The sequence below is a fragment of the Phyllostomus discolor genome, chromosome X (assembly GCF_004126475.2).
Source record: "Phyllostomus discolor isolate MPI-MPIP mPhyDis1 chromosome X, mPhyDis1.pri.v3, whole genome shotgun sequence".
Taxonomy (NCBI): domain Eukaryota; kingdom Metazoa; phylum Chordata; class Mammalia; order Chiroptera; family Phyllostomidae; genus Phyllostomus; species Phyllostomus discolor.
Genome location: NC_050198.1, coordinates 65,922,675 through 65,948,006, shown reverse-complemented (window position 1 = coordinate 65,948,006; position 25,332 = coordinate 65,922,675). Strand labels below are relative to the sequence as shown.

Here is a 25,332-nt window from a genome sequence, read left to right as displayed (position 1 = left end):
CCAACTCAAAACGGCATCTCTCTTTCTTTCTCCTCTCCCCTACCTCTCTCTCGAATTCAGTCAGTCACAACACCTTTGAAACAGTGCTAAAAAACTGAGGACACAGTTGTTACCAAGAGTGACCTCATACTTACTACACTGAGTTTACAGTATAGCTGGGAAGACCACCGCTAATAGAGAATTGTAGTTTGATAACTGGGGTTGTATTACAAAAGGAGAAGTTGGGAACCATGGGAGAGTATAAGAGGACAACCTATAACCTCAATTGAGATCAGAAATGATGAGTAGGAGATGGCGGATGAAGAAGGAGGGGAATGTGGGGTGAGCACTCTTAGCACAGCAAAGTTTTAGCACAAATCATGGAAAGGCCAAGGTTGAAAAAGAACTTGAGGTCTAATCAGTATTTTTTTAATTGTTGTTCAAGTACAGTTGTCTCCATCTTCCCCTCATCATTCCCCCCCACCCCACCCATCCTCACCTCCACCCTCGATCCCACCCCTCATTGGTTGGCATGCTCCATGGGTCCTTTATACACATTCCTTGATGACCCTTTCCCTTTTTTCCCACATTATTCCCTCCCCCCCTCACTCTGGTTACTGTCAGTTTGTTCTTTATTTCAATGTCTCTCGTTATATTTCACTTGCTTATTTGTTTGATTGATTAGGTTCTACTTACAGGTGAGCTCATATGGTATTTGTCTTACACCACCTGACTTATTTCACTTAGGATAATGCTCTGTAGTTCTGTCCATGCTCTCTTGACAGATAGAAGCTCCTTCTTTCTTTCTGCTGCATGGTATTCCACTGTGTAAATGTACCATGGCTTTTTGTATCCACTCATTTACTGATGGGCACTTAGGTTGCTTCCAGCACTTGGCTATTGTAAATTGTGCTGCTATGAACATTGGGGTACACAGGTTCTTTTCCATTGGTGTTTCAGGATTCTTAGGGTATAATCCCAGCAGTGGAATTGCTTGGTCAAAAGGCAGATCCATTTTTAGTTTTCTGAGGAAATTCTATACTGTTTTCTATAGTGGCTGCACCAGTCTGCATTCCCACCAGCAGTGCACTATTGTTACCTTTTCTCCACAACCTCACCAACACTTGTTTGTTGATTTGTTTATGATGGCCATTCTGACCCATGTGAAGTGGTGTCTCATTGTAGTTTTAATTTGCATTTCTCTGATGGCTAGTGATGCTGAGCATTCTTTCATATGTCTCTGGGCCCTCTGTATGTCCTCCTTGGAGAAGTGTCTGTTTAGGTCCTTTGTTTGCCCATGTTTTAATTGGATTGTTTGTCTTCCTGGAGTGGAGTCAGTAATCAGTATTGTTATACTGATGAAGACTCTTGTGGACAGAGTTCAGAATATAGACAGAGGTTTTAGAGTTTGGATTCTACCCAGATTTCAATGCTAATTCCAGCCATGCAATTTACTGTCCTTTGACTTGAGGCAAATGTCTTAATGACAGTAAACCTTGATTTCCTGACCTATAATATAAGACAGTAAATTCCAATATCATAGGGTTGCTGTGAGGTTTTAACTGAGACAATGCACATAAAACTCTTAGCATAGTGTCCGCAAATAATAAATGCTTAGAAAAATGATGGCCATTATTTATGTGGAATAGGCCAAACTTGCTCATCTGTACAAGCTGCCTTTCAAGCCTTTGATTCCTTCTCCAGTCTATCCTAAAATTTAGAGCCTACAACCCTTTTGTGAAATTTTAAAGCCTGAAACTTCTGAATATAGGATTTTACCATTTGGCCACAAAACCTGACCTGTCTTGAGGCTGTATTTAGTTTTTATTTATCCTGTTTTATGGAATATTCATATTTCACTACTAACCTTGAGTACATTTGATTTAGGTTGGTATCACAGATCCTGCTGTGCATGTTTTGTAATGTGTATAATAGTTCCTATACCATAATCACTTCTAAAATATGGAACACTCTGAATTCCAAAATATATCCAGCTTCAAGGGTTTCAGGTAAGAGATGGTGTACCTGAACCACCCGAAGTCACCTTTTGCAAATAGCACCTTCTCCATGTTTGTCTATGAATCAGGAAATCATAAAGACTACCATTGGTTGTCAGACTTAGTCTTGCCTACTCCTTCTGCTTTTCAAGACTGTCTCCAATCTGTCCCTAACTTACACATCCAAAATTGAATACCCTTCAATTTGAATTTTGTTTCATAAGGCTGCTTCCCTCAAGTAAAATATTAATGCTGCTCCTTCTGTCTGACTTCCTTCTCTTTCCCTATTTCTGGGTATTTAAATCCTACCCAACAATTAGGGCACAATTCTTTTTAAAAAAAAACAAATGGTTCTTTTTTATTTTTAACAGATTTTATTTATTTATTTTCAGATAGAGGGGAAGGGAGGGAGAAAGAGAGGGGGAGAAACATCAACATTTGGTTGCCTCTCACATGCCCTCTACTGGGGACCTGGTCTGCACCTCAGGCATGTGTCCTCACGGGGAATCAAACTGGGACCCTTTAGTTTGTAGGCCAGCACTGAATCCACTGAGCCACACCAGCCATGGCATAGGTACAATTCTTTATATACTTTCTTAATAAACCTAAATGTATCTATTTCTTCTCTGAATATTTACATTGCTTCAGTCATCAAATATTGGAGCAGCTATTGTGTACCAGCTACTGTTTTAGGTGTTAATGATCCAAAAGTGAATAAGACATGGAAATTGTGGTCTTTACTATTAGGTAACCTGTTTTTTTAAGCTACAACACAAATAACTAAATAAATAAGTGGACAAGATAAATTCAGGTAGCAGTTAATGCTGTGAAAGTAGTAAGACAAATCATGTGATGGGACCTAGGGAGGAGGAGGAACTACATACCTCAGAATCTCATAATTTAGCACTTAATTAACTATTTGGTTTAAAAAATTAATTGATTTGAAAGAGGAATCAGGGTAAGGGGGCTGGGAGACAGAGAAACAAATGTTGATTTGCTGTTCCACTTATTGATATATTAATTGGTTGATTCTTGTTTGTGCCCCGAGCAGGGTGGAACCACAACCTTGGTGTAAGGGGACAACACTCTAACCAACTGAGCTACCTGGGTAGGGTCTTAACTGTTTGCTTTTATGCAGTTAGTTTTTATTCCCCGGTTATATTCTGGATTTCTTAAGGGCAGAATCCTTTCTTAAACTTATATGTGCCATAAAATGCTGGGCATATATTGGATACTCAAACATGTTAATGTTTAGTTGAGACATTTGCCTTTGTTTAAAACGGAGAAGATACAAACTTATTTAAAGATAGCTTTTTTTCATTCATGTTGCTTTTTATTCATAGACTAAGAAAGAACTTTCATGTCTAAACAATTTTCCCATTTGACGTGATTTAGTACAAACCAAATAAACATGATTTCTGTACCTGCAGAAGAAGTTACTACTCTTAAAAACCTGGATGATTCCTGCAGTTGTTTTCTGATTAACTTAGGTACTAAGTGACTTCCTCCAATTCATTAGTGTTAACTTTTTTAAAGACCCAAGTGGCAAACATACATTTCCTGAACACTTGGCTCTTAGCTCTGAAGCTGAGCATGAGTGTTACACAGAAGACTTTGCTGGATTCCCATATTAGTCACCTCTCTTGTATGTTAAAGATTTGCAGTTCATGTCAAGACAGGTAATTTAAGATTGATCATATTTGGTTATGGCAGATTTCTGAAACTTACCCAGTTTAGTAACATGGTCTTTTGCATCAATGTGGAAAACTGAAGCCCTATACAATGATGTCATATTTGATTTCTGATACACATTTTGTTTGTTAGTAATTAAAACAGCATATTGAGAAGAAAATCCTAAAAGGAATTTTTTCTTATCATCAAAATGGTGGAAAAATTTTTTTAAAAGATTTTATTTATTCATTTTTAGAGAGAGGGGAAGAGAAAGAGAAAAATATCAATGTCTGGTTGCCTCTCACATGCCCTGTACTGGGGACCCGGCCTGCAACCCAGGCATGTGTGCCCTGACTGGGATTGAACTGGCGACCCTTTGGTTCACAGCCTGAGCCAATCCACTGAGCTACACCAGCCAGGGCAAAATGGTGGAAAAATTTTTGATTTGTAATAGCTGAAAACTCTGGTGGGTTAAAATTTGAGGCTTTTGATTTTTACAGTACTTCAGCAATGGTATCCTTATGATTACAAAAATATGAAAGTATTGCTTTATTAAAATGATGAAATGGACAGTTTTAGATGCTAACAACAGCATAGTAAGGTGGAGGATAATAGCAGCTTAATGCCTATGACCTCATCTTCTCAGGTATTAGCCTCTGCCCTCTAAGAACATATCCATGCCTCTTTAAATCCCAGTGCCTAGGACACTGCCCATAAATCTGTCTTCTAACCTCTGTGGTGATGAAAGGCTATGACTACATGTGGGTGTCCAAAAATGACTCTTGTGTTAGAAAGGGGATGAAAGAATGTTTTGGAGTAATTTTAAATGCAACCAGTAATAGTTTAATGATCTTGAAAGCCAAAATTTGTTTTCCTTTAGAAGCAAACCTCTACATCGATCCTATTTCTAAAAATCAGATTGCATATAGCTTTTTTGTGTAAGAAACACAACTGGCAGGTACTCAACTAAAAATTCTGTGTAATCCCTGGCTGGCATAGCTCAGTGGATTGAGCGTGGGCTGCAAACCGAAGTGTTGCAGGTTAGATTCCCAGTCAGGGTACATGCCTGGGTTGCAGACCATGCCTCCCAGCAACCGCACATTGATGTTTCTCTCTCTTTCTTTCTCCCTCCCTTCCCTCTCTAAATATAAATAAATAAAATCTTTTAAAAAAACCTGTGTAATAAAGTATTTGAATGGCTGACAAGAGTGTTCAGCTTGGTTACCAGCTGATTAAATGGCTTAATTGCTTTTACTGGTTTATAAAGTTGAGGATACATACAGGATCAGAAAAGTTGGAAGGCAGACCATTGAACAGTAACTAGTTCCTTCTTTTACTGCTGCTGATCTGAATAGGTATTGGGCAAGGCCTGTTGTCTTGAGATTTCAAACTCTGGATCAGTAGTTGATATGGATGGCCTTACTTAAGGGCTCTTCTAACATGGAAATTATATGGAGCTTATGTTAGGGTACAACCCTGTCAGAGTGCTCAGAATTTCTCTATTGTGATTTATTCTTTCACTCATCTTATGTTCAACTAAACTGCAACCTCCATAAAGGAAGAGTACATGCTTATTTTGTTTATGATTGTATTCCTAGTGCCCAGCACTTGACAGGTGCATAGTAGATGCTCAAATATTTGTTCAGTTGACTTGAACATGGTTTTCTGTGTCTTATTGCCATGCCCTTTTTAGAGAACAAGAAACTTATAGCTGGGTAAATAACTGACCATTAATCTTTATTGTGATGGCAAACTTACTTTTGAAAATTGTCCAATATTGTGACTAAGTTTTTTGAGTTGGTGGTGAGAGTTTTGAATTATATGCAATTTAGCTCTCCAATTTCTTTGGTACTAGAATAATTGTATAATGTTCATAAAACATTGTGTTACTATGTAATGTTAGCTATAAGAAAGTTGAATCTTTACATCTTGCAATAATGACTGTTGCATTTTCAATCAGAACTAAAGTGTTAGAGTTTGTAAATAAATTAGCCATTTCTCTTATTCTTAAGGGGTTGAGACTTTGGAGTGATACTTTTATAATTGTGCAATATTCATATAATACTGTACTGTTTTATTTAATATAACTGATTATAAATGAAGTTTAATAAACTCTGATTGCTTGACTAATGTACAAGCTTACTGCTTTTTGAGAGTTGATTTTAATGAAAATATGTGGTCACTATACTTACTGGTGTGAGATGTCCTCATCCTAATGACCATTAATGCTAGATTTGCACAATAAAAACTTATTGAAATGACTTTAATCAGTACTTTTAAATCAGGGTTGTAACACTAAAGTTATTCAGTAATTTCTTATAATTCCATTGTAACTATAGTTTGTACATAGGAGTAACATCTGTAATGTCTGCTTACATGTGGTGTGAGAGAGAGATGCATACACGTGTATAAATTACATTCAGATAAAATTTGAGAGGTTGTCTCTGTAGAACATCATTATAAATTAGACTCTTTTTAATACAACTATGTAAAACATGTTTTAAAGTTTACATAAAAATGTCTGATTTATTCTTGTCAAAGAAACAGGTCTTTACAGTTCTCTGAACTTTGTCTATTTTGTGTTGGTCTTCAAAATTTTTTTTATTTGCTTTTTGAGAGAGAGAGAGAAACATCAAGTTGATGTTGCATTTATTGATGCACTCATTGGTTGCTTCTTGTATATATCCTGACTAGAGATCAAACCCCAAAACTTGGCATATTAGGTAGACTGTCTAACCTGGTCAGGCTGGTGTTGGTTTTTGTTATTATTCTTACCTCCTTTTGTGCCTTTAATTTTTGACTGCTATAGGAAGATAGTCCTGTGGCAGAAATTTATTTTCTATTTTAGATAATTTAATTGTAACTGGGACAATAATTCAATGCATTTTTCATGTACATTGGCCAAAAATCACCCCTTCTGAAACCCAAGCTCTTCAAATACACTTAAAGATTTTTTCTTTCTTTCCTTTTCTTTCTTTTTTTGAATTTTTTATGGGCACTTTATTCAGATGGCCAGCGATTTGAGAAGAGGGTGGGTTCATACCCTAAGGGATATTTCTTTCCAAGCCAGCCTTTTTATAACAGAGCACAAAGTGCGATGAGGGGTTTTGAAATTCAGGGAAAATTAGATAAAAAAAAAACCCTGCGGCATTCTCACCCTGGTCAGTTACCTGTTCCCTGGGGCCGGTGGTGGTCTGTCTCTCTCTAGAACACAATGGCCCGGATGCCTTCTCTTGTGCCCCAGGCGGTGGTGTTTAGCTGTGGCCTAGGAGGTCTGGTGTCTCTCCTGGGAGTGGTGGGCCTTATCTGCAGTTCCTGAAACAATAGCTTTAACATATGCATTACCTACTGGGCTTATTAACTATTTACTTTAAACTAAAAACTTCCAACTCTTGAGCCCCCTATCATTCCCACACTGTTTTAAAATATCTTATTTCTATAAGATTAGTTAGGTTGAAACAGCAGAGTCTTTCCACATATTAGAAACCATTCTGTGGACGATTTAACGTGAGCATAAGCATAAGATACACCAGTGGTGGTGGTGCAATTCATCGCCATACCTGCTGAGAGCACAAAACAGTTTTTAGTACAGTTGACAAAAGTTGCACACTCTGTAGCTGGGGCTACATTAGTGACCTCCAAGGAAAGCATTTCCCTGTCCTTTGTAGTTACCACTGGTCCCCAATTACAAATATCAGAGTAGGTAATTTTCTTTTTGATATGCTTAAACACAGTATAATTTATAAGGCTTTCCAAGGGAGTACAAACACAAGACAAAGTGAAAGTTTGTTCAACATAAGTTCCTTCTGCAGGAGAAAAGTCAGAAATATTCAGAACATTTTTGCTAAATATAGCCAAATATTTTCATCCCGTTTGAAAGGAATAAGTTATTCATAACAAGGGGTTAAACAAGAGATAAAGAAAAAAACATAAGTCATCATTTTCTAAAGATTACTTTCAGATCTTCTTCCAGTGCTTTCTTTATTCTGGTGTGATGAGTCCAAGGTTTTATTCCTGCCAGCTTCACCATGGTGGGGGTGGTGAGGAGTATGTCCCAAGGTCCAGTCCACTTTTATTCCAGTTGGCTTTCTTCAGATGCTGTCATCCAAGTCTTGAGTAGCACCTTATCTACAGGCTCAAAGGAATGCAGCAAACCTGTGGGGGAGAGGTCTCTGATACAGGCAAGGTCATTCATCACAGCTAAGGTCTGACTTAAATGTTGTACATTTTCTTTACCTTCACTTCTTGATCTATATATGTATCATATCTCCCACCCCAATCATAGCCTGAAATGGTCACCTGTACACAATTTCATCAGGACTCAACTGAATCCCAGTTTGAAGAGCTACCCTTATAAAAGGTTTTCTTTTTAAATAGACCACATTTGTTTCTTTTTTATTAAGTTAGAAAGAAGAATTCTAAATATTGGTATCAAGAAAATATTTTTGAAAGTAGATTTTTACATGAGGGATATCTATGGAAAAATATCCATGTTAGCCAAATGTGCATAGTTACACAAGATATTCATTCTGAAGTTGAATGAAACTTGTAAATCAGGAAATCATAAGCTGAGTGTTTTCTTTATAGTTCTCTATCACAAGTAATTTCAATAATATTTTACATGACTATAATTTTCTGTGTGCCTCAGCATGCTCTAACATTCTTGAAGATGCCTGTTAGGAAAAAATTCTCTAAGAAAACACTAAAAAAACCTCCATAATCCTCCACTATTATTTTTGAGATTTATCAATCACCAGACATTAAACTCAAGGATAGCTCTAGGAATAGAAATTTATCTAGCTAGATGGGTGTTTGAGGTAGAGGGAACAGTGGGTACACAAACAGGACATATTGGGCCATACATTTAGGAAAAGAATTTCAGGATTTCCATTTTTGTTTTATATAGCATATGGATCATGAGGGAGGGGGAGAAGTAGAACTACAACTAGGGCTGAATAATACAGGGCTTTGAATGTCCTGTTAAGGCTATTAGTCTTCATTCTGTAGGCCATCAGGAGCAATTGAGTATGAACAGTAGTGTGATAATCATTTATGGTTTTTAGTGTACCGTTGCCAAGCAATACTGTAGGCATCACAGTACATCCCTAAACCAAACAGATGAATATCCCTGTTCTCATGGACAAATAATGATAATAATAATAAATTATAGACTATGTTAAAATGTGATAAGTCCTAGTGAAATAAGGAAAAGTAGAGCACAGTAAGGCAGGTCAGGAGTGAACAGAGGAAGTGGGTGTTCCATTTAAATAGGATGGACAAAGTAGGCTTCACTGAGCAAAGACTCAAAAGGGGAAGTGATAATGGTGGAGTAAGCTGTATGGATAATGGAAAAGAGCATTCCAGGCAGAGGGAAGAGCTACCACCTATGGCTTATTGCCTTCCTGAGGAAAAGTGAGGTGTTTAATGTGACTGGAGCAGAGTGGATGAAAGTGCCAGTAGTATGAGGTGAAATCAGAAGGATATAGAGACTGTGGAGATGAATAGGACCCTGTTGGCCATTGTAAGGATTTTAACTTTCACCCACAGTGAAAAAAGATAGTCATTGGAAAGTTTTGAGCAGAGGAGTGACATGATCTGATTTTGCTGTTAACAGTATCACTTTGGTCTGTTTAAAACTAACTGTAGGAGGATGAGGGTGGAAGCAGGGAGACAGATTAGGAGGTTATTCCAGAAATCTAGGTGAGAGGTGTTGGTGCCTTGAACCAAATCTCTGCTTTAAGAAGAGGACTTCAGCAGTGAGAAAGGAATGGAAGCAGAGGTAACTATTAGGAGGCTCTTGCCTGCTGATTAGAATGTAACCCGGGATGGTTTGTGTGAGGATTAAGAGGGAACTTCAGAAAGCTTGACTACAGGAACTGAAGAAAAGGGAAGAGAGCAAGGGGACATGGACATCTTAAGTCTGGATAAATGGATGTCCAGATGTAACCATTAATAAATGTTACTCTCCTTTTTGAAAGTCTTTCCTGACCCTCTGAGGCATTTTGTCCACTTTGTGCTCATGTAGTGTTTCCACTGAGTTATGAATTGTATAACCACTTTTCCTTTCTGCCACACACCTAGAAATGGTCTGACTTTTAGAATTGTGGCAGTATTAAGGAGTAATTAGGAAGGTAACATTTAAGAATTATGACAGAATAGATAATCTAAATTAGCATATAGTTTGTATATGGAGAATAATTAATTAGCCGCTCGAAGAACTTAAGGTATGCTGGTGAAACTGAGTTCAATAGATGTGTAAGATGTACTGGGGAAGGACTGTGGGTGCTAGGGGAATGTTCTTTGGGATTATGCTTTGACCCCCTAGGTAAAAGGCAAAAGGCAGTTACCCCAAAATGGGGTATCTGTGAATTTGAGATTACTATATACTGTTTCAATTCAGTAATTCAGTCCTAATATCCTAGAGTTTAATTATGCTCACAGAAAAGGTCATGTGTTGACAAAGTTTTAGTATGAAATAATAATTAGATCTATGGTCCTCAGGCAAGTCACTTATTATCTTCAAACTGCAGTTTCATCATTTGTAAATTGAGAGGTTTTGACCAGGTGATCTCAAATTCCACTGAAATTTAATATTTCTAACTCCATAATGTGTGGTTAATATTAGGACAGAAATATATTAATTTAAAAAAAGAGGACAAATTCAAGTCTGTTTCCATAAGACAGGGTAAAAATGTAGCTAGCAATACTTTTTTTTCTTGTTTCTCTCCCCTATATTAAACTGTCAACATATACACAGTTGAGATACAGATTTAAAGCTTTTCAAACATACGTGTACCTTAACTTAGAGAATTGGAGCAAATCAAATCATATTTTTCCCTAATTTACATCCTCACTTTGAAGATATACATCTGATTCCAATCTTGAGTTTATAACTCTACCATAAGGGAAGAGAAGAAAAGCAGGAGTTGCTTGAAGAGCTGTAAAATCTATCTAATAATAATACTGGTGGACAGGTACATATCTGGATGGTAACAGGGTAGTTGAGGCACTTTTGAGACTTTGACATTTTTGTACTCTGATTTCACATTATAGGAGATCATGAAGCTTGTCATTGTGTGTAAAACAGTTTTCAGTATCCCACTGGGAAAATTACAGAGAAAATTAGAGATAGTTCTAGGGAGAATTGATCTCTCTTAAAATGGGTTCAGTTCTGATATAACTAATCCCATCTCTTTTACTTTTCTTAGACAGTAAAGATTGATTGGGGTCTGTGTCAGCAGGCTGTGATGAAGCCATTGTATATAGATAATAGAAGTGTAGATCCCTGAAAGAATCAATGAATTGAAACTAGAAAATGAACTGTACATATAATAGTGTATTTGTCCCAGCTGACACAGGGGAGAAAGATCTTTAACAGCATTTGGTTGGTGGTATTTGAAGACAAAATAATTTCTTTAAAACTCATAATGGACTTCTCCCTACCAGTGAGATCTTATTTTTCTTAGTAAAGAGGGATGTGACCATGCATGACCAACTAGATGCATATTGTTCAGCTTATGTTTTAGGAAATAAATGTATAGGATATAGCAAGAGGCTTAATTTCAATTAATTTCTAATGTGCATTTTAAACAAAACCTGTTCTTCTGTAATCATGTCTCTTAGTTGGCAGTTAAACACATTTAATATACTATAATAAGAACTGCCCTTCATGCTGAGTATATGTTATTGTAAGACCTTGAAGTATCTTCTGAATCATGAGAGATTACTAAATGACTAGAAATTACTTTGCTTATTTTAATATACTGTATTACTTGAGTATTGCTGTATTCTGGTTCTTCAAATCATGGTGGCATTGTATGTTATGTGGTAGCTTTCATTAACTTCTGTACTTTATTAACTAGAAAACATTTCCAATTATTCTCAGCATTATAAGTAGAAAACCACATTAAAAAAGTATTGAAGTTTTTGAGAAATGGGCATATATTTACATAATCACTAAGTTCAATTTTATCTAGAGTATTTATAAAGGTGTCATTTAAATATCCATCAGCTGTAACAGAGTTCTAGACTGAAATGCTTTACTATATTTTATTGTAAATGTGACATTTTTCCTATTCATATATTTTTTGTATTTTAAAAATTTACATATTATAAAAACATTATTTATTCTAAAACTTAGAAAAATTTGAAATGGCTTATGACTTTGCTGATTATTTCTCATGTTTGAGCTTTGTGGTCATAATGTCTGATCCAATGTGACTTTGGTACCTTGGACATCATCTTTAAAAACAAATAGACACCCCAACCCTTCATTTTTAATTCTTAAAAAGTTGGGTTTTTTCCTTTTCTGAAAAATGTACTTGTTTATATATTTAAACTGATTCTTTTTGGCTAGTTATACTTGATAAAATAAAAATTGGGAATTATCCCATTATTTTCTTTTCTCAATGAATTTCTCTTATTGACAGTTTTTTTTCTTTTGGTTTTAATAGAACATTCAAATAAAAACTTTGGCAGATGATGTGGTAAGGTGGTCTTAGTAGCATGTTATTACATTACTCATGCATGTTGCCTTTTTACTAAAGTGAGTGGACATTAAAGCATTGATATGCAAAAGATATAGAATGTTTGGATATTTACAAAGTACAGTAGAGTGGTAGACTTTTCAATAGAGACACCTCTTTGTTTGAATAGTAACATAAACAATGATATAAAATCTCAACAAAATTTCAATATTATCATCTTGATATACAAGGTCTGTCCAGAAAGTATCCATCCATCTAATATGAAAAATAGATACATTTCTTAAAGAAGATATAAGATACAAGAAACATTGAACGTAGGACAATGATGTCCTCTTCAAAGTAGGCACCTTGAGACCTAACATAGTTCTCCCAATTGCTATAAGCTGCCCTGTCATATTTTTCTGAATCTCATTAATGGTGTGAAATCTCTTCCCTTTCAAAGGTCATTTTATTTTTGGTAACAGTCAGAATTCCCATGGCACCAAATCTGGGCTGGAGAGGGGCTGAGTCACCTGGGTGATTTGATGTTTCACCAGAAAACTCTGCAGGAGATGTGATGCAGGCACGTTGTTGTGATGAAGCTGCCAATCACCAGTTGCTTATAGCGGTGGCCTTCTGAGGACTTCTGAATCATCCAGATAGTTTTTGCAGAGGAATACTGAAGCTTCATGCAAAATTTGGTGTACTTCTATTACTCTATACCCTCAGTCACTTTTAATGTGATGGCCACACAGTACACAGGCTTACCCCATGACGTCTACTGCTCCCACTCACTAGTACAGTGAAGTCATCATTGTTCACACATGCACATTCCAGTCCACTCTCCTTGGCTGCCAGGTTACATTGATGTTGTGTAAACCATTCTCATCATATTAATAATGGTTGGACTTTTCCCAGACAGACCTTGTATACTTTAACCAAATTTGTTTTATTGCTCTGTAAATATCACTCTGGAAAACCTTTTTACTTTCTACCCAAGTAAATTGACCTGTGCATATATTAACTACTAATGTGAATATTGGAAGAAATTAATGTACAATAGAAAGGAAATTAAGTTAATTATCCTTAAATGGTTTTGGAGCTGAATCTATCATAGTGAAACTGTAAAAGTTATGGGCTTTAAGATTTAAGTGTGCCCTTTTATAGCTAAACTTTAAAAAATGGTGTTTTAAGCAATGCCAGTTTTTTACTTGGTGAAGTTACCTATCCAAAAACAATATTAAATATTGTTAGTGGTTTAAGGAGGTGAAAATATGTGGCTTAGCTTTATTTTCTTATCAAGATCCAGCTGAAAGCAAAAGCCAATTTTCTATATAGAAATAAAGGGCATAGTGGATGATCAAATATGTATGTAAATAATGCAACTCAGTAGAAAAACTAGCACTGAAAAGTTAAATATTAAGTGATATGACAGGACAGGAACAGTTGATTTAGTGGTTTATTGCATATTTAAATGCTTTTATGTCCATGTCTTTTAGTTAAGTTTGACTGTTGGATATGTATTCAGCTTATTTGGGATTGCTTAATATTTTTTTACTGGAGGTGTTTGAAGATATACTACATATCTAAACCAATTTAATTCTCAAAGAATTAAAAGAAAATTTGAAAACAGTTGAAGATGATTAAAATAAATGAATCCTAATGTGAATACTGGAATAGGAACCAGGGACTCATGAATTTACTGAGTCACTTTTGCTGTGAAATGAGAGAGTTGGTCTAGATGATTTTTCAAGTTTCTTTCCAGCTCTAAAATATTATTATTTATATAATCTCTTTGTAAGTGAGCATGTACTAAAAATAAAATCATTTTTGTAATCCTAAATAAGCTGCTTAAAACTGCTCATATTTCTTTCAAAATATACCTTTTAATAAAAAATGTTTGAATCAAAATGAAAAATATGTTTTTTAATGGGGTCAACAGAAATTTACATGAGTTGTGGTAATAACCTCTGATGCTTTTTGTATTGTTGAAGTAATTTTTAAGGCTCAGTTATGTGTCAGTGAAGATGTGCTGTCCTTGCATGTAATGCATGTCTGCCTGTTTAACATGAGCTGACAGTGTGCATGTGTTGCCTAACAGAAACCAGAATAAAACTGGGTTGCATTCAGTTTTATAGTAATTACTAATTTTTTATGTCTTATGTTTTGTGGTCTAAAACAGAATGGCCTGTTTAGATGCAGCTGGAGTTGTTAACCCATTTCCTGTGAAATAACATGCTTATTATTAGAGATTGTACATGGGATCAATGGTTCAGAGTCAATATCCATGAAGTAGCAAGTTCTTCATAATAGTGTTTGTAAGATCAAGGTATTTCTGTTTGTGTTGTGTCTCCAGCAAATGGAAAAGGTGATGTCTTGTTAGTCCCACTTTTTAGGGAAGAAGGGAGGAGAAGTAATAATAGTATTAAGAACAATAATAATAAATAGCAGCTAAGTACACTAAACATATCAATTTATTTAAATCTCACAATAATCCTATGGTGTGGGTACTATCATTATTTATTTATGTAACATACATTAAGTCATTATTGCTATTTTACAGATGAGGAAGCAGGGAGACCAACTGGTTTTCACAGGCTAACTGAGCTAGCGAAAGGCAGATTCATACCTAGGTAGTCTGGCTTCAGGGTCTGTGCTCTTATCCACTGCATCTACTGCTGCACTGACAGAGTATTCACAGATACTTGTCATAGCTTTTGGCACTTTGAAGAAAAGAAGCATTACTATAATTTCCCCTTAGAATTGGATATTGGAAGCTCTTTTTCTTTCTCTTTTTCTCATGGTTTGAAAGTTGCCAACAAAGACACATTCTTTTGGAAACTACCACATTACTTTGATGCAGGACTTTTGTTTACCTACTTCCTGTGCAAAAACTAATGAGAAAGGACTAAATTTTAATTTTTGAGGAATATTTTCCATCCCCCAGACTGCTGAGGCTGAAGAGCTACTTAAGGGTTTCAAAATAGTACAATCTCTAACTACAGCTTGCTGCTTAAAATAATACCATACTAAGTGTCATTTTGATTTTTCAGTTCTTCGTGTTTGCAATTTTTGATTTCTTTTTTCAGCTTATTTGCTTATTTTTTTTTTCTCTTTGCAGCGTGACCGAATTACAAGTTTCAGGAAATCTACTGTCAAAAAAGAGAAACATCTTATTCAACATCCTATTGATTCTCAAGTTGCAATGAGTGAATTTCCAGCACCTCAGCCATTATACGATGAACGATCTTTAAATTTGTCAGAAAAGGAAGTACTGGATCTCTTTGAAAAAATGATGGTAAGGTCGATCCCTAATTTTGTTGTAATTTTAAAATGTGTGGCCAAGAATAACACTGGGTTTTAAGTAGGTATGTTGTACTCACTGTGTTTATAATCACATAAAGGAGAGACTATAAACTTGTTGATACAGTAGGGCTATTTTCAAAAGTATCTGTTTTTTGAGTGAAACGTTCATACTTACTTCTTGCAGTATGAGCTCCTAAAAACAGGGGCTGTCTTATTTACTTTTATTTTCTAATAATTTGTAGGCTCTGGCACATCAAATCAATCTTTCAGTTAACTAGATTGTGTTCCTGTTTCTAGAAAGCGTAATAGGACTGAGTTCTCTTTGCTGCACAAGGTATCTTGCTGGGTGTATGAAATAGAGTTGGGAGGAAAGAAGGTATAAAAGCAGTAATGGGAGCAAAGGAATTAATTCCTTCAAGTTTGTTCTATAGCAGCACTCACACAACCAATATTTCCTAGCATGTTGCTTATACTTTATAGCTTGCAGTCTAGATTATTTCTTATAATAGATAGTAGATATAGTATTTTGAGTATTCAGTAGTTTGATAGGAGAGGGGAGGGATGAGGATTTGGGCCATGTTACATTGGTTTACTTGACCAGAAAAGAAGTGGAGATCCTTACTCATGATTCATTCATTTGTAATTCTATCCCACTTAGATTGTAACATTTTTTGGTAGATGTCTATTTATCTGGTGTTAGAGTTCACACAAGTTTCCACGGCCCTTTCACTCACACCAAAATTAAAAGTTAAGAATCACTGAAAATCTAGATCCTTCTATCCTGCTCATTATGGTGGTAAGAAGCTTGTCACCACCCTTCTCCCCACCCCGTTTCCCTCCTGTGCCTAGAAGAAGAGGTAACAGGCCTTCAATAAATATCAGTTGAAAGTTGTTGAATGAATACAAAGTAATTCCCTTCATCTTTGAACTTTTCCTAGACTGTTCCTCTTGTCTAGCCACAGCTGGCCTCTGGCTTGTCCTCTGACATAAGTCCTGACATTCCTACCCTCTTCAGCTCTTTCTCTTCATCCTGTGGTCCACCCTTGTACACTCTTTTTGCTGCTGCTCCTTCCATGCCAGTTTGAACCATCTTTCAGCAGCCCTTTCTCTTGTGAAGTCTATTATCTGCTGACATTCCTTGATAAAAGCCCCTAGTAATCCTTCAGACTTTTCCTTTTCTATTCAGTTTGGTGATTTCAACTATGATATTGATAACCCATGCTTTTTGCTCTTAGTTCCTTGGTTTTCTAAACTCTGACCTATGCATCTATGTATTTAGCTAGTTATTGGCATGAATATACCTTCAACTATGTCATTCTTGGGAATGACTTTACCCACATAAGATTTTTAACTCTGAAATTCTCCTCAGAAGCTAAATAACCTATGCTACCTCTCCCAGGCTCCTAATTTTACAAAGCGTGTATTGTGTAGTGGTTATGAACATGGACTTGGGGTCATTCTGACTTGGATTTGACTTCTGGCTCTGCCAATAATTGCATTACCTCTGAAAGGTTATATAAACTTCTCTACAGTTTATTTTCCTTAACTGTAACAAAGGTATAAAAGGATCTACCTCATATGGTTATCTTTAGGATTAAAAGAGATGATATTTCTAGAATAGTGCCTGGCATAGAAACTTTCTGTATAAATAACTGTATAAATGTGTGTTACATTCCATTTCTTTATCAAATAGTTTTGTTCTTTCATCAGTTACAATATTTCTAGATCATCTAGTTTGCCCCTCAGTTTACCACTTGGTTGCCTTATCTTAATCACCTAAAACAATGATGATAACAATAGAAACAAGGACATTCCTTGATACTATTAACACTTTTAACCTTTTAACGTTTTCTTTTTTCACTCAAACCTCACTTAAATTATACTTACCGCTTTAATCTGCCAATTGGCTGCCAATTTTTACTGTATTGTAATAGTTCTTTTTTTTTTCTTTTTTTTATTTCAATCATTGTTCAAGTACAGTTTTCTCCCCCCTACTCCCGTTCCAGCCCCTCCACCCAACCCTCCCCCCTTCCCCCCATTACCCCCCACCCCTAGTTTTTGTCCATGTGTCCTCCAAATTTGTTCCTGTAATCCCTACCCCTTCCCCCCTGAAATTCCCTCTTCTCTCCCCTCTGGCCACTGTCAGACTATCCCCTATTTCAGTGTCTTTGGTTATATTTTGCTAGTTTTTTGTTTTGTTTTGTTTTGTTGTTCAGATCCCTGTTAAAGGTGATATCATGTGGTATTTGTCTTTCACTGCCTGGCTTGTTTCACTTAGCATAATGCTTTCCAGCTCCATCCATGCTGTTGCAAAGGGTATGAGCTCCTTCTTTCTTTCTGCTGTATAGAATTCCATTGTGTAAATGTACCATAGTTTTTTGATCCATTCATTTACTGATGGCCATCTAGGTTGCTTCCAGCACCTAGCTATTGTAAATTGTGCTGCTATGAACATCGGGGTGCAAAGGTTCTTTTGTATTGGTGTTTTAGTGTTCTTAGGATAGAGTCCCAGCAATGGAATTGCTGGGTCAAAAGGCAGATCCATTTTTAGTTTTCTGAGGAAGTTCCAAACTGCTTTCCATAATGGTTGTACCAGTCTGCAGTCCCACCAACAGTGCACTAGGGACCCCGTTTCTCCACAACCTCTCCAACACTTGTTGTTTGTTGCTTTGTTTATGATGGCCATTCTGACTGGTGTGAAGTGGTATCTCATTGTGGTTTTAATCTGCCTCTCTCTGATGGCTAGCGATATTGAACATCGCTTCATGTGTCTTTGGATTTTCTGTATGTCCTCCTTGGAGAATTGTCTGTTCAAGTCCTTTGCCCATTTTTTAATTGGGTTACTTGTCTTCTTAGAGTGGAGTCGCGTAAGTTCTTTATATATTTTGGAGATTAAACCCTTGTCTGAGGTATCATTAGCAAATATGTTTTCCCATACAGTTGGTTCTCTTTTTATTTTGATACTGTTTTCCTTAGCTGTGCAAAAGCTTTTAATTTTGATGAGGTCCCATTTGTTTATTCTTTCCTTTATGTCCCTTGCTCTAGGAGACAAGTCAGCAAAAAAGTTTCTGCGTGAAATATCTGAGATTTTCCTACCTACGTTCTCTTCTAGGACTTTAATGGTGTCACGCTTTATATTTAAGTCTTTTATCCACCTTGAATCTATTTTTGTATAAGGTGTAAGTTGGTGCTCGAGTTTCATTTTTTTGCACGTAGCTGTCCAGTTCTCCCAACACCATTTGTTGAAGAGGCTATTTTTATTCCATTTTATGTTGCTGCTTCCTTTGTCGAATATTAATTGACCGTAGAGGCTTGGGTTTATTTCTGGGCTCTCTGTTCTGTTCCATTGGTCCATGTGCCTGTTTTTATGCCAGTACCAGGCTGTTTTGATTACAGTGGCCTTGTAGTATAGTTTAATGTCAGGTATTGTGATTCCTCCTACTTTACTCTTCTTTCTCAAAATTGCAGCAGCTATTCGGGGTCGTTTATGGTTCCATATAAATTGTTGAAGTGTTTGTTCTATGTCTGTGAAATATGCCATTGGTACTTTAATAGGTATTGCATTGAATGTGTAGATTGCTTTTGGTAGTATGGACATTTTAATGATATTAATTCTTCCAATCCATGAACACGGTATATGTTTCCATTTGTTTGTGTCCTCCTTGATTTCTCTCCTCAGTGTTATGTAGTTTTCTGAATACAGGTCTTTTACCTCTTTGGTTAGGTTTATTCCTAGGTATTTTATTTTTCTTTTTGCTATTTCAAATGGGATTTTTTTCTTGATTTCTGCTTCTGCTGTTTCATTGTTGGTGTACAGAAATGCCTTTGATTTCTGGATATTGACTTTGTATCCCGCTGTTTTGCCAAATTCATTTATTAGGTCAAGCAGTTTTTTGGTGGAGTCTATAGGATTTTCTATGTACACTATCATGTCATCTGCAAACAGTGACAGTTTTGTTTCCTCCTTTCCGATTTGGATTCCTTTTATTTCTTTTTCTTGTCTGATTGCTGTGGCTAGAACCTCCAGTACTATATTGAATAGAAGTGGTGAAAGTGGACATCCTTGTCTTGTTCCTGTTCTTAGTGGAAAAGATTTTAATTTTTGCCCATTGAGTATAATGTTGGCTGTAGGTTTCTCATATATGGCCTTTATTATGTTGAGGAATGCTCCCTCTATTCCCACTTTACTGAGTGTTTTTATCATAAATGGGTGCTGTACCTTATCAAATGCTTTTTCTGCATCTATCGATATGATCATGTGGTTTTTGTCTTTGCTTTTGTTTATGTGATGTATTACATTTACTGATTTGCGTATATTGTACCATCCTTGCATACCTGGGATGAATCCAACTTGGTCATGGTGTATGATCTTCTTAATGTACTGTTGGATGCGGTTTGCCAGTATCTTGTTGAGGATTTTAGCGTCAGTGTTCATCAGCGATATTGGCCTGTAGTTTTCTTTCTTTGTTGTGTCTTTATCTGGTTTTGGGATTAAGATGATGTTGGCCTCATAAAAAGAGTTTGGTAGTCTTCCATCTTTTTGGATTTTTTGAAATAGTCTGTGAAGGATAGGTGTTAGTTCTTCCTTAAATGCTTTGTAGAATTCTCCTGTGAAACCATCTGGTCCAGGGCTTTTGTGTGTTGGGAGTTTTTGGATTACTGCTTCGATTTCTTTTGCTGTTATTGGTTTGTTGAGGCTTTCTGCTTCCATTTTATTGAGTTTTGGAAGGTTATATTTTTCTAGAAATTTGTCCATTTCATCTAGGTTTTCAAATTTCTTGGCATACAGCTCTTTGTAGTAATTTGTAAGTTTTGGTTTGTTGTGAGTTCGTTTTCATTTGTTTCCAAAAACTGTTTGATTTCTTCCCTAATATCATTCTTGACCCATTCATTGTTTAATAGCATGCTGTTTAATCTCCATGAATTTGAGTGTTTTGGGTTTTTTTCCTTGTGGTTTGTTTCTAGTTTCAGTCCCTTGTGATCCGAGAAATTGCTTGGTATGATTTCAATTTTTTTGAAATTGTTGAGGCTTGTTTTGTGTCCTATCATGTGGTCAATCTTTGAAAATGTTCCATGTACATTTGAAAAAAATGTGTATTTAGCTTCTTTGGGATGGAGGGTTCTGTAAATATCAGTAAAGCCCAGCTCGTCTAGGGTATTGTTCAATGCCACAATATCTTTGTTGATGTTTTGTTTGGAAGATCTGTCCATTTTTGATAGAGGGGTGTTAAAATCCCCCACAATAATTGTGTTGCTGTCCATATCTTTCTTGAAGTCCTCTAAGATTTTCTTTATGTATTTAGGTGCTCCTATGTTGGGTGCATATATATTTACTATGTTTATGTCTTCTTGGTGAATTCTTCCCTTGAGTATTATGAAATGACCTTCTGGGTCTCTCTTTATGGATCTTCTTTGGAAGTCTATTTTGTCAGATATGAGTATTGCTACCCCGGCTTTTTTCTCCTGTCCATTTGCTTGGAAAATTTGTTTCCAGCCCTTCACTTTCAACCTGTGCAGATCTTTTATCCTGAGGTGGGTCTCTTGTAGACAGCATATGTGTGGGTCATGTTTTCTTATCCAATCAGCTATTCTATGTCTTTTGATTGGAGCGTTTAGTCCATTTACGTTTAAGGTTATTATTGATAGGTACTTATTCATTGCCTTTTATGTATGTGTGATCCTCTCTCACTCTCTCTTTTCCTTTCTTTCCTTAAAGCAGTCCCTTCAGCATCTCTTGCAGAGTTGGTTTAGTGGAGGTGTATTCTTTTAGACTTCTTTTGTCTGAGAAGCTTCTTATTTGGTCTTCTATCTTAATTGAGAGCCTTGCTGGGTAAAGTAGTCGTGGTTGCAGGCCTCTGCTTCTCATTACTTGGATTATTTCTTGCCATTCTCTTCTGGCTTGGAGTGTTTCCATTGAGAAGTCAGCTGTTAGCCTTATTGGGGCCCCCTTGTATGTTACTTCCTTCTTCTCCCTTGCTGCCTTTAAGATTCTCTCTTTGTCTTGAAATTTTGCCATTTTAATTATGATGTGTCTTGAGGTGGGCCTCCTTGGGTTCCTCTTGATTGGGACTCTCTGTGTTTCCTGTATTTGTGTGACTTTTTGTCTCATCAAATTAGGGAAGTTTTCCATCATCACTTGTTCAACTAGGTTTTCTATCCCTTGTTCTTCTTCTTCTCCTTCTGGTATCCCTATTATAGGGATATTATTACGTTTCATATTGTCTTGCATTTCTCTTAATCCCTCTTCATTCTTTCTGAGCCTCTTTTCCCTTTCTTGCTCTTTCTGGGTGTTTTCTTCTATTTTGTCCTCTAGCTCGCTGATCCGATCTTCTGCTTCATCGATCCTGCTTTTCATTCCTTCTACTGTGTTCTTCATTTCAGAGATTGTATTCTTCATTTCCTCTTGGCCCTTGTTGAGAGTTTCTATTTCCTTTTTTATGCTGATGTAGTTTTCATTGAGTTCATTGTAGCTTCCCTGTAGTTTCTCGTAGCTCATTGTGAGCTCATTGAGCTTCCTGACAATCACTGCTTTGAATTCAATATCTGATAGTTGAATTGCCTCTGTTTCATTTAGCATTCTTTTTGAGGCTTCCTCCTTTCCTTTCATTTGGGGAGTATTTCTTTGTCTTCCCATTGTTTGTGAGACTCTTCTTGTTCACCTCAGCTTCTTATATTGATCTGTTCTGGCTCCCTGGGTTTATGATGTGAACTTCTTTAGTAGAGTAGCAGTGAGTTTCAGTGGTACTGTTTCCTTGACCCCCCAAGCTCGCTGGTCTTGGGCTGTTGTTTAAGTTGGCTTTGTGTTTGCCTTTGGGTTCTGATTGTTGTTGAGTCTTTCTTTGGTGGTTCCTTCCCGCCAGCTGGTTAAATGTGGGTCACTCTGTCCACCACCTTCTATATTTTGTTGTGCTGGTGAGGGCAGGTTGTGTTGAGGCTGGTTCTTCTTGATGCAGCGATCTGTTCTTTGTTCTTTCGGTTCTGCCACAATCCTTGGTCCTCCGTTCTCAAAAATGCTGAAATATGTTGGTTGCTTGCCTTTCCACTCCAAAGATCGGTCAGGACTCTCTCCCCTGAGCAGAGGAAAGCCAAATCTGCTCCTTCCTACTCCGACGCCATCTTAGATCCCCCTGTAATAGTTCTTTGAGCTTATTGGGGGCACTGCACTACTCCAGTTTGCTTAAGCTTGACACTTCTAGGCCATCTTCCACTCCATTGGTGTTCTCAGTCACTTCTATTGCTTGCCAAATCCCATTGGCTCTGCTTTTGCAATGACTCTTACATCTGTTTCCTCAATTGTCTTCCAGATGCTCTTGTCCTAGTTTTGACAGTATGGGTCTCTAGTTGTTTCTGGTAGGCTACTAAAATAGTCTCCTAATGGGTCTTCCTCCTGTCCTTCAGGTTTTGTCTATTCTACTCAACAAATTCCATAATAATGATTTTAAAACATTGCTTTTCCAAAGCCCCAAGTAGACCCTGATGTTTTCAGACAATTATTTTATATGTCCCAACTCTAGTCCCTCAACTAGAGTCCTAAGTATTTCACACCTTTAGTTTGATGTTGAATCCTCACAACTCTTACCTATTTTTTTACTTTGATGATGACCTTGCTGCTTAATTTACTGAGTAAACTGAAACAATCAGAAGAGAACCTCTACTACCATATGTATCTACCTAACTTTTAGTGTCTATACTCACATAGTTTGTCTTGCTACCTGTCACCATAGGTGAACTTTTTAGGTTTCAAATCCTTCCATTTGTGTACAGTTTCTATTCCTTTTCAGCTATTCAGGGACATTGCTCCAATATTTTTTCTCCTCTCATCTCTCACATTCCCAGCAGCATACAAACCTGTCTCATTTTATAAAACCTTTTTTGACCTTATCTCCCTTGCCAGCTACTGCTCTATTTTTACTCTCCTTTGAAGCAAAACACCTCCTCTAATTTTGTTTATATTGATTGCTTCTGATTTCTCTCCTCTCACTTTCTCTCCTAAACTCCCTCCAGCCCAGATCCATCTCATTATGCCATCAAATTTGTTATTTGTGTCACCAAAGATATTCATGCTGCTGAATCCCATGAAATCAGTTCTAAGTTCTCATCTTAATTGACTTACCGGCAGCATTTGATGCAGTTGATCATTCTCTCCAATTTGAAATTCTTCCCCCCTCCACCCCCCAATGTTGATTTGGTTTTCCTCCTATTCTTTGGGATGCTTGACAAGAAAGAAGTCACCTTAACAGTGCTGATACAATGTATTATTTGGGCTTTTGGGTAATGATATATTTTGGTGAAAGTTTAAATAATGTGAAAGGCAATATTCAAATACAGTCTTATCTTACTCTGATAATTGAAACTCTTGTTATGCCTGAGGATCACAGCTATTAACAGCAGTTCTCATTGTACAGGCTCATAGATATAGATAATAGGTGATATTTGGGCTAAAACTTTAATTACTGTTGGATGTTCTTTTAAAGTATTAACTTGTATTTGATTATTATAACTCCTATTTAATTAATAATACTCACTTAAAAAAATCACTTGGCTCTTTATAGCTAAATAAAATCCTGGAATGGGTCCAGTTAATTAAAAGATCTCAGTGGTTAGGTTTTACTTTACTAGCGTATTAGTAGATTATTAATGTTTCATTGACTCTGCCATCTATTCCATGCATTGGTATGTAATTTTTCATATTGTGAACATTCCATGACACAATAATAGATGTTTTGAGTAATGGTATCAGCGACTATTGATGACAGATTTAAAGCTTCAAATTTGAAACTTTTAGGTGATTGCTTATTTTTTTATAGCACAAGCTATTTATTAGCAGTGTGTCTTCAATAGTTTGTAAAACTTAATTTTGTACTTAGGGTATGGTTGCTGACTATTAATTGAAAATTAGGAAGTGGTTCTCTGATAAATACTTTTAATAATAAAAACAGACACTTGCTTTTACATGATTTTTATAATGACCTTCATGGGGTAAATTATAATTGCTCTTTAAGATTCCTGCTCCCCCACTCACCCAGAGTCATGTTTTCAAATCTTACACAAGTGGGTAAAGGTAGTAGGACCAAAATAACAATAATTGCTTCAACATTTTGGGGGATAACTTAAAAGGATTACTGCACTATGTAGTAGTATTGCATGTCATCTTTAACCCCCAATTCAAAGTTGAATAAGATCCATATCAGTAGCCTTTCTCGTGGTAATCAAAGGCATTTTGAATGGACTGTGAGTGGGGTTGGTGAAATATCTCCTCCCTGCCTATTTACATATAAGAAAAATATTAAAAATGCTATAATTGAATAACTTTTCAACATTTTAAGTTTACTGAGACTAACTAAACTGGTTTTTGTCCATTGAGTATAGTGCTGAAGGACTATTAAATGTTTAATAATCATAACTTATTTTTATCCAAATTGAATTAATGCAGTTAGAACAAGGAGAAAAATGTGTCTTAACACTTGTATTTATTTTTTATTAATATTGTTGTTTCATATGCAGTTGCCCTTTTTGAGGGATGGATGGTAGGGGATATCCAGTTAAAGTTTAAAAAAACATATAGAGACTTCAGGTTGTAATTAAATTCCTGTTAGCTAGCACAAGGGTCTGCTGAGTGGAGGTCCAGCTTACACTGGTAACATTGGATTCATATAAATATGGCAATAAGGACTGTGTTCTAATACAGGTAATTAAATAGTTGGGTTACATGCAAAAGATGAGCCTAGTGATGATTTATGATTAATTTCTAGGCATGCTTCATTTCAGCTTCATTTACTATTGACAATGTTTGATATATTACTCCATGTGCACATTTGATGTTTTATACTTTGTTTCTATTCAGCAATTTATATTAATGTATTTTGCATTTTTGGCATAAATTAATAAGAATGTAGTTATATACAACAAATGCT

General features: G+C 36.3%; 1 protein-coding gene across 3 annotated transcripts in view; it reads left to right on the top strand.

The window, feature by feature from the left end:
* DIAPH2 (diaphanous related formin 2) overlaps window positions 1-25,332 on the top strand; it is a 914,500-nt gene that overhangs the window by 39,317 nt on the left and 849,851 nt on the right. For 2 of the 3 annotated variants that reach the window (XM_028522433.2, XM_028522432.2), the window contains exons 2-3: window positions 12,101-12,133; window positions 15,234-15,410. In XM_028522433.2, coding sequence (XP_028378234.1) covers window positions 12,101-12,133; window positions 15,234-15,410 — 210 coding nt within the window. The remainder of the gene's footprint in view (window positions 1-12,100; window positions 12,134-15,233; window positions 15,411-25,332) is intronic. The other variant, XM_036016530.1, reaches the window with a different exon arrangement.